This window comes from Myotis daubentonii, chromosome 7 (assembly GCF_963259705.1).
Source record: "Myotis daubentonii chromosome 7, mMyoDau2.1, whole genome shotgun sequence".
NCBI classification, from domain to species: Eukaryota; Metazoa; Chordata; class Mammalia; order Chiroptera; family Vespertilionidae; genus Myotis; species Myotis daubentonii.
The window spans coordinates 84474870-84484505 of record NC_081846.1 but is presented as its reverse complement, the minus strand read 5'-3'; the positions used below and the strand labels follow the sequence as shown (position 1 = coordinate 84484505).

Below are 9636 nucleotides of genomic sequence, written 5' to 3'. Positions count from 1 at the left end.
GCGGGCAAGGAGGAGAAAACGCCGGAGAAGCCATTACGGAGCAGGTGCAGGGGCTTGTGGCCAGGAAGACAACTCGCTCACGAAGCTGCCATCCTCCGGGATGGACACGGGGTGCACCATGTAAGTGATGCGGCAGCTAAAATGACCTCAACACCGGAGTAGCATGTTCGAGAAGACCTTCCCTAAGGAAGACCAGAAGCTGGGGATAGTGGGGAGTGGGGTGGGGGCACATTATCCCGGACGAGTTTTCTTGGGGAGCACGATGCGCTGGCTCCGGCGTTAGGGGGGCAGCAGGCGCGCGGACAGCGTGTTCGGGGGCTCGGTTCCTGGGCCGCAGGTGAGACGTCTGCCCAAGGGCGCGGTAACGAGGGGCCGCCGGTGCTGAGCGAGAGCCGGGCGCGGCGGGGAAGCCCGCGCTCTTCACGCTCGGACTCTGGCCCGAGCCAGGCGGCTCCCCAAGTCGGGCTGGCGGGAGAACCGAACCCGCTTGATTCATGCCCCTGAGAAGCAGAGCGGAGACCCGGGATGAGAAATGTCCCCACGAGGCGGGAACAGGCCCTTTTATAAAGCATCCCGGAGGGAAATGCAGAAGCCCCGCGCGAGGTCAGCCTCCGCTGCCCGGGACTCGGCTCCGAGGCCCCCGGTCCCGCCTCCACCGGGGCCGCCTCGCGCAGGCGCAGGCTCCGCGCGCCGCGTTCCCGCCCAGCGCGCATGCTCACCGCCTAGGCGCTCCCGACCCGCGGCGGCGGCGGCGGCGGCGGCGGCGGAGGAAGTGTCCGCTGTGCACTCCACCCCGGTAGCGGCTTCGCGGCGGGGGACAGCCTCCTCCGGCCGCTCCGCGGCTTCGGCGCCTCCGCACGTCCGTCCAGCCGGAGGATGGGGCTGCCCAGGGGCCCGGAGGGCCAGGGTCTCCCGGAGGTGAGGAGCCCCTCTTCCTGACACGTCGGGTGCCCGGGAGAGGGCCAGGCCGCGCCGGGCGCCCCGCCCCCTCCCTCAGGTGCGCCCCGCGGGGAGCCCCGGCCTATCTGTGGGGCGCCACCGGGCCCTTCGGCGGGGGGCGGGCCTCGCCTCTCCCGCTCGGGGCAGTTTCCGGACCCTCGACGCCGCGGGGCTCGCCCGGAGGCCGGGGCTGCTGCGCCATGAGTCACGAGATGCTCTTTGGGACGGTCCGGGCTCGGGTTGTGCAAAGGGCGGTGACCTCCTGGGGCCTGCCGCCGCCGGACGGGGGCCCGCGGGGGCCGGGAGGCCAGCCCACCCGCCTGGTGTCTGGGGGTTGCCCCCGCGGTCACCCCGCGCGGAGACATTTGGGGGCCGTCCCCGCAGGAGGTCGTGTCCGGCGGGGTCAGCTGTGTGGCGGGGACCCGGCTTCGCGGGAACCGAGCCGCGTCTCCGGGCGGTAACGGTGCCTTTCCCTCCGGAGGGGTTTGCACTGAGCGCCCACTGGGTTCGGGGGCAGGATGACCAGTGGTTTCCGGATTTCCACGTTGGCTGGGGGTGAAGGGGAAGTGCATTTCCCTCGCGGTGCAAATCTCACTTAGCAGGTGGCTCACATCTGCCTTCTCTCGCAGGGGATTTACTCGAAAGCTAGTTGGTCACGTTCTCGGGAGAAACGGAGCCCACGCCGCCCCCTGTCCCTCCGCCTTGGGCAGGGGACTGATGTCTGGACACGAGCGGGAGCGGTTCCTTCGCTCGCGGCTGCCCCCCTTCTTGCTTCTCTGTCCCCCCACCCCCACCCCACCCCCCACCCCTGTGAGTGTCACAGGGACCCACTCATCGCTCATACAAGCTGGGCATATAGGGATGAAGGGATGGACTTGGCCGTCAGTGGGAGTTCCCAGGGTGCAAGTCCGTTTTGTTGTTACCGTAGGAAATCCTAACAAGTGTAATTAATGTCAGAGCCCTTGCGTCAGGGAAAACCTTACAGGTGAGTTGCTTTGATGGAGCCAGGAATTGTGATATTTTATTTGACATTTCTTTTTTTTGCCACTTCTTTATTCGAGGATGTCATCAAGTTTTTGCCCGGCCTTTGGCTGTAGGCTCCTGTCTTATCTCCCTGGTTCTATCTTAAATTCGTCTGATTCAATGTCCCAATGTGGGGATTTTTCTAAAATAAACTTTGTTTAACCCTGCTCTAACTGCTAGGTCTTATTTGTCACTTTTCCAAGAGACTAGGACAGTTCTTAACAATTAGGAGGCAGGCAGGGTGACTATAAAATCAAGTTATTATCATTTAGTTCAAAGACTAGTGCATAGACTCTGTGCGATTAAGCTGTTACTAGTCCTATTAATTCACTAACAGCCGTTTTTTTAAACCGTTTATGGTATGGAGGATATGCCGATAGCTGGACTTGGCCCTGCCCTCCAGCTTACATGAACGACAATACAAGGCAATTGGAAATTGAATGTGCCTGGTTTAGGAGCTCACAGTCATTCATCTTTACCAGAATTTTAGTTTTGTTTTGGTTTTTTTTTTTTAACAATTGGATGTATTAACCAATCTGGTGGCTTTCTATGGCTTCAGAGGGCATTCTTTCATGCTCTTTTCTATTTCGTGTTAATCTCTGAAATGAATTTGAAGTCTTATTGGCATTATCCATTCAGTGTCTTGTGCCAAAAAGTTATTTCGCAGGTTATATTGCAAAAGTACACTCGTGTGTTCTGGTGGTGAGTGGCTGGGAAGCTTGACCATGCATCTTCCATGGGGGTGCTCCTTAGGTAGCAGTGAAGCCGGGATGATCCTCCGATGATGTTCTGTCCTCCTCTTAGGAGTGTTTTTATGATAAATGATGACCGAACAAATGAAGGCTACCTGTCTTACATCCCAGGAGTTTGAAGAAAATTCTTTTATATATCATCCCATTTCCCCCCTACTCTACCTTTGTGAACCGTAACTGCTCTTTACCTTCTCTTCTATTTGAGTTTCTCCACTTATAGCTGTGTTTCACCCATCACAGATCTGTTGCCAAGGAAGAGGAGGTGTGAATAATAAATATTACCTTATTTATACATGTCCACTAATAGCTGGTGAATGCTAATCTTCAAAATCTTGGATAGGCTGGACCAGGGTCATTTGAGAGTTATGTTAAATGAGTACTAGTGCACTCCAACTGCATGCAAGAGCAACCTGGAGAGACTTTAACAGCTCAGGTCAGCATAATACCTGCAGCTGCCACTCGCCTTGCCTATATCTCAGGAAAAAAAAAAAATGAGTACTAGTGCATAGTTGTCACCTCCACCCCCATTTCAAGGGATTAACAGTCACTTTAATAATTCCTTGTTCAACTATACGCATATGTTAATAAGTATACTCCCTCTCTTGGCAGTTTGTACTTCAAAATAAACTTGATTTTCCATCATCAGTGTCATGACTATTAAAACATTTTGCTCATACATGAATGGCTTAGCTCATGCACTGTATGTAATGATTGAGCATGTCATTCTATAAAAAGTGTGTTTTTGAAGCCAGAATGCTGTTTCAGAACAGAGGAGTAAACATGGGTGAATATTATTTCCTTTCCTGAAACCGCTAATATAATAGTCTATTTGGAAAGATAGGCATGTTCATTAACACCAGGCATGTCACTCAAAAGAGGCTGTTACTTAATTGTATGAACAAGAGATTACAAATAAAATGTAAATGCAGAGAAATGGGCATTTCAGGCTGTATTTGCCAGGTTTGGCATCAAATAGGAGCTAGAATTTGTTGATGATTTGTCTGTGATCAGAGAATATTGAGAGAAGGAGGTTGGCCATAACCATGTCAGGATTGTTGTGGGGGGAGGTGAAGGATGAAGATGAAAAGATAGGTTTCAGCCAAAAATCTGGATGCCAAACTAAGACATTTGGAGTTTATCTTATAGACAGTGTTTGATGCATTAATGATCAGGACTGGGGGGTGAGCTAAAGAGATAATGATGTGAAAGCTGTGCTTTAGGAATGAATGAACAAGACAAATTACCAGAGAAGAAAGATTGAGAGGCAGTTGCAATAGTCCTGGCGTGAAGTATAAATAAAAGGGAGGGGAGGATTAATGTGAGATGCTTAGTAGAGGAAGATTTAACAGGCATTGTTGAGTAAAAGAATAGTCCCAAGTGGTGGGTACAAAGATTTGAACCAGAATACCTTGGTGGTATTTTATAGAGATACCACCTTACTTTTGGCTTTTTTTTTTTTTTTCCGGCAGTGACGCAAGAGAGGAAAGGGGCACAGTTCATTAAAGTAAATGGGGGCAAAAGTACTAAAATATTTTGATAAATTTAACTTGTAAATAAACACCTGGCAGTGAAGATAGGATATACAGGGTGGGGGCAAAAGTAAGTTTACAGTTGTGAGTACACAAAACACAGAATTTATTCTTGTATTATTATTTATTAATTACTAGAGGCCTGGTGCACAGCATTCATGCACTGGAGGAGGGGGATCCCTCAGCCCAGCCTGTGCCCTCTCATAGTCCAGGACCCCTCAGGGGATGTCTGCCTGGGGATCGGGCCTAAGCCGGCAATCAGACATCCCTCTCACAGTCCGGGGTTCTGGCAATCCAGGACTCCTTACTCTTTATAGCCCGCCTGCAGCGGAGGCGGGAGAGGCTCCCGCCATCGCTACTGTGCTTGCCAGCTGTGAGCCGACTGAGCGGCGCTCCCCTTGTGGGAGCGCACTGATCACCAGGGGGCAGCTTCTGCATTGAGCATCTGCCCCCTGGTGGTCAGTGTGCATCATAGTGACCAATCATTCTGTGGTTTGGTCAATTTGCATATTAGCCTTTTATTGTATAGGATTGTATTCTTTTCCATACCAACAACTGTAAACCTACTTTTGCCCCACCCTGTAAATTTAACAATTTTTTTATTATATTAGGTGAATTTATTGTTTTTAAGGCAATCCTGATATATGGCAATAATCACCCTTTAATATTTCTGAGTTGAAAGCCTTCTTTATGTTTGTCTTAGAGATCAAAAAGAGAAGTGTGGAGAGGCATACATATTTGAATTCTTTGTTCTTGCCCTCTTTAAAATAATATGGATCAAAATGAGTATGAAGTTAAAAAAACACAAAAACACCTTGTTCCTCTGTAAGGGATTTATAATCTAGTTGAGAAGCCTGTCAAGTACACCATGTCTTAGAGAACAGGGAGGTAACATGCCTTAACCTTCCTTTCTCTGGATTCCTTCAGCACCTGGTAAGTAGGCTATGCTACCTGTGTCTTCTGCCCTCACCTATGATGATTAGAAGAGAAACCTGGGGAGTCTCTTCTGTGAAACTCTGGCAGCTCTGTGGGCCATGCTCCTTCACGACTGCAATGATATAGCCAATTCACCTGACAATGTTGTGGCATCAGGAGCTATAGCTGGTGTTTCTGTATTCAAGGTAGCTTTACAGCTTTTCACCTTTTGTTTTAGGTAGAAACAAGAGAAGATGAAGAACAAAATGTCAAGTTAACTGAAATTCTGGAGCTCTTGGTTGCAGCTGGGTATTTCAGGGCAAGAATTAAAGGCTTGTCACCCTTTGATAAGGTAAGAGGACATCTTTCTAACTATTAGGCCATTTTTTTGTCAGGATGGCATGGTTAACTATGGAAAGGAGGAAGAGATTGTATTTTTTCCTTTCTCCACGTCCGTGTTTCCATTTCTCCCTTATTCAGATTTGTTATAGAAGTGTTTCTTATTAAAAGAAAATAATAACATATCAGTAGACACACTTTGAATTCCTTTTCTATGCATGAAATTTGGAAATGCAAATAAGCAAAAGGAATAGTTCATTTCAAGGAACTTACAGTTTGGGTGGGAAGATAAAACTTATGTAAAATAAAATAATCTGACTTATAAGGAGCCATCCCAAATCAGTGTGTTCACAGACAATTGTCAGATTTCCTGTGGGTGGGTGGTAAATGCTTAGTTTGGAGGAGGGAGAAGTCACTATGGGGTGAAGTTTAATTCAGCAGAATCTTGAACAATTACTATGCACAAGGCATAGTACTGGGTGTTGAGGGCACAGAGGTAAGACAGACGCCCAGTACTCGAAGGCCTCGACTTCTATAGCATAGGGAAAAGAGACAAGTATACCAACATGCACAGAATAAGCGGCACAATGCAGTAAGCACTACTGTAGTGAACTGTATACAGATAGGAAGCGTCCGCATCAGACAGGACAGGCCAGGAAAGCTTCTGGTGGAAAAAAGTGTTGAGTGCTCCAGTGGGCCACAGTTCTGGCTGCGCATAACGGAATCACTGTGATTGTTTCAGCGTACAGATGTCTAGGCCTCTCCCACTGAAATTCTGGTCATTTGGGTCTGGGCTGGGGCCTGGAATCTGTTTGTTATTAGGCATCTCACGTGGGTCTAAGCACAGCCAGAAGTAAGATTGCTATTTTTCTTTTAATTTCAAAATGGATTTTTAGCCTTAGTCTCATTTGCATCTCAGAGAAATCCCGTGGGAAAAGTAGAGCAGGAATTCACATCTCCTTTAGGTAGGAGAAAAAAAATAGAGGTATGAAAATAAAGTAATGAGCCACAAAATGTCAGTTTTGCTACTCATGTGTCTGGTCTATTAAACAGATAATCTCTCTGGAGTCTAGCACTACTCAAAACTGGTTTAAGACTTCTCTCACCTAAGAATTAATGTCTGTCTCCTTCAGTATAAAGCAAGTCTATGTCCATTTAGTAATAAAAGTCACTTTCTCAGTCACACTAGCCACATTTCAAGTGCTCAGTAACCACATGTGGCTAACAGCTGCTGTACTGGACAGTGCAGGTACGGAACCTTGCTATCACTGCTGAAAGTTTTATCCAGCAGTGCTATCTTAGATGAATTGTAGTTGATGAAGTCAGGACATATACACTCTCTCTAACAATACATAATTTTGTATGTTTATTGAGTCTGTAAAATATATTTATATGTTCACTACCTTTGACTTCTTCCCCTCTCCCCAAGCTCGAAAGAAGAAACACATTTTCTTTGTCTTGCAGGTGGTAGGAGGAATGACTTGGTGCATTACCACTTGCAACTTTGATGTAGATGTTGATTTGCTCTTTCAAGAAAACTCTACAATAGGTCAAAAAATGTAAGTTGTTAGGGTTTGCCATGGAAGAGCCAAAAAGGAGAAGAGAGTAACTTTTGAGTGCCTACTATGTGCCAGAAGTTGTGTTAGACACTGTACTTATTTTAGTTTTCATTACAACAGGTAATATCGCAGTTAATAGATTACAAAACTGGGAATGAAATAAACCAAGGTCACACAGGTAGCATATAAGAGTCATTTCAGTGTTCAGGCTATTTCTAACACTTTTTAAAAACTTTTTTAAAGTTTTATTGAGATATAATTGACACATCACATTTATAGCTTAAGGTATACAACATAATGCTTTGAGTTTATATACACTGTAAAATAATTACCACGACAAGTTAGCATCCATCCTCTCACATAGGTATAAATTTTTTCTCCTCACGATAAGAACTTTTAAGATCTACTCTCTTAGCAACTTTCAGATATACAGTGTAGTGTTGATAAAATGGCATGCTATACCTTACATCCCCAGAACTTATTTATCTTATAATGGAACTTTGTACCTTTTGACCAACTTTACCCATTTCATCCACCTCCACCTCTGCTAACCACCAATCTGTTCTCTCTTTCTATGAGTTCGATTCAGAAAGTCCACATAGTATTTGCCTTTCTTTGACTTATTTCATTTAGCAAAGTGCCCTCAAGGCTATCCATGGTGTTGCAGATAGCAGGATTTCCTTCTTTTTTTATGGCTTAGTAACATTCCATTGTATGTATATGCTACATTTATTCCTATGTCTTGGCTATTGCAAATAATGCTGCAATGAATATGGGGGTTCACATATCTCTTTGAGATAGTGATTTTCTTTCTAATATATACCCAGAAATGAAATTACTGGATCATATGATAGATCTAATTTTAATTTTTTGAGGAACCTCCATACTGTTTTTCCATAGTGGCTAGTTGCACCAACAGTACACAAAGTTTCCTTTTTCTCGACATCCTGCCAGCACTTGTTATCTCTTGTCTTTTTTTTAAATATATTTTTATTGATTTCAGAGAGGAAGAGAGAGGGAGCAATAGATAGAAACATCAATGATGTGAGAGAATCATTGATCAGTTGCTGCCTACATGCCCCACACTGGTGGTTGTTGGGAGTCCCAGCCTCATTTTTGAGTTGCAGACTGGTTGTAGGACAATCAATAACCTTATGCAAACACATAAATCTGTACCACTAGAGGGAGCTTTCCTCCTACTGAACCAAAAGATAACTCAAGAAAGGTGGCCCCCCACATGTATAAATAGTTAAACCCTGCCTGGACAAGGAGCCAGAGCCAGGGTTGGTAATCATTTTCATTTGCTAAGCTTGGAGTTCGGGAGCAGGTTCAATTTAGCACCCATTTCTTCCCCTCTCAGGTTTCAAGGTATAGGAGTCTTATGGAGATGAAAATAAAATTTATCAGAGAGAGAGCCTTAGATGTTGCCAAATAGGTTTGTTAATATTTCTCTACTAAATTATTCAGTTTGAGCCCCAGGAACAGCTGGACCATGGGCTGCCCCACTGGGGCAGGGCACATCTGAGGCAGAAAGAAGCATGTGACCCATAAGCTTTTCAGAAAGGAGGGGCTACAGGAGTGGCTGGGCCATGTGACAATTTTCTCTCATATCTCAGACCTTTTGGATAAATCACACCTCCTGTATGATTCCATTCTGGGAGGTGGATATTCCTTACTTTCTGTGCATGTGTGCAGTAGAGTATCAGTCTTAATATTTTTCTCTTAACATTGCACTTGACATTATTACGGATCAGTGGAGCTGGGATGTGGCTGTTTCCCTCTGCAGTTTTAACCTTGATCCCACCTTGTATAGCTACTTTCTGTATATAAATGTTTTTGTAGTATGTTCTCCAGAGACCATTCCCTGGGGAGCCATTTAGTTTTTGTCCCTTGATTACTTAGTTCCTACCAAGACGGAGGAGATGAAACATACTAAGGGAACATAGGTAAGACAATAATTGCTCTCACCCAGGCCTGAGTTAGATTTTGGTCTTAAGAATGTCTGTCTCCTGTAAAGGATTATGGAACTGCAGGAAGATAAAGTTGTACAAGATTTATTTGAACCGGGAACACTTCTGGTGGACCCAAAATCACTGAGTTTGAAGCAACTGGTAAGACCTGGTGACCTCATTCACCAGGGCATTCATCCATTAGCAAATAGTCCTATACTTGTAGACAAGGCCACAATATTTGCTATAACTGGCTAAGATTTTTTTAAGGTTCTTAAGTGGGGATATAACCTAAATTATCCATGTAGTCTGAGCCAAAAGCCTGCATTTCTCCATATGGCCCCTTCCGGTCCATACCTTGTAACTGTTTCTCAAGCTTCCTTATCTGTGTGCCATGGCTTTGGGGTTTAGCAGAACCACTAAATAACCTTTATTCACGCCTCTGATTCAATTAAGATAGACAAAGATTGTTGGAGATCAAATATCATCTGATTAGAAAAGGAGGCTTAAATCTGTGGTAAAATGGACTTGTACACAAGTCCCTCTATCACTCCAACCAAAAAACTGTCCCAACCAGGGCCTGCTTGAACTGGAAAACCTATCCAGCAGGCGGAGGTTTACCTCCTGACGG

At 45.7% G+C, this 9636-nt stretch overlaps 1 protein-coding gene and 1 non-coding gene across 4 annotated transcripts in view; both read left to right on the top strand.

Annotated features, from left to right (window-relative positions):
* The first annotated feature begins 718 nt into the window (after positions 1-718).
* CCDC93 (coiled-coil domain containing 93) overlaps positions 719-9636 on the top strand; it is a 91105-nt gene continuing 82187 nt past the window's right edge. Inside the window, exons 1-3 of one of the 3 annotated variants that reach the window (XM_059704659.1) lie at positions 719-918; positions 5397-5510; positions 6962-7056. In XM_059704659.1, the coding sequence (XP_059560642.1) occupies positions 877-918; positions 5397-5510; positions 6962-7056 (251 nt within the window). In that variant the 5' untranslated portion in view covers positions 719-876. The remainder of the gene's footprint in view (positions 919-5396; positions 5511-6961; positions 7057-9636) is intronic. The other 2 variants (XM_059704658.1, XM_059704657.1) reach the window with 2 other exon arrangements.
* On the top strand, positions 3083-3190 carry LOC132238963 (small nucleolar RNA SNORA44). The gene has a single exon (XR_009453928.1). It is a non-coding gene; the product is annotated as a small nucleolar RNA SNORA44 (small nucleolar RNA).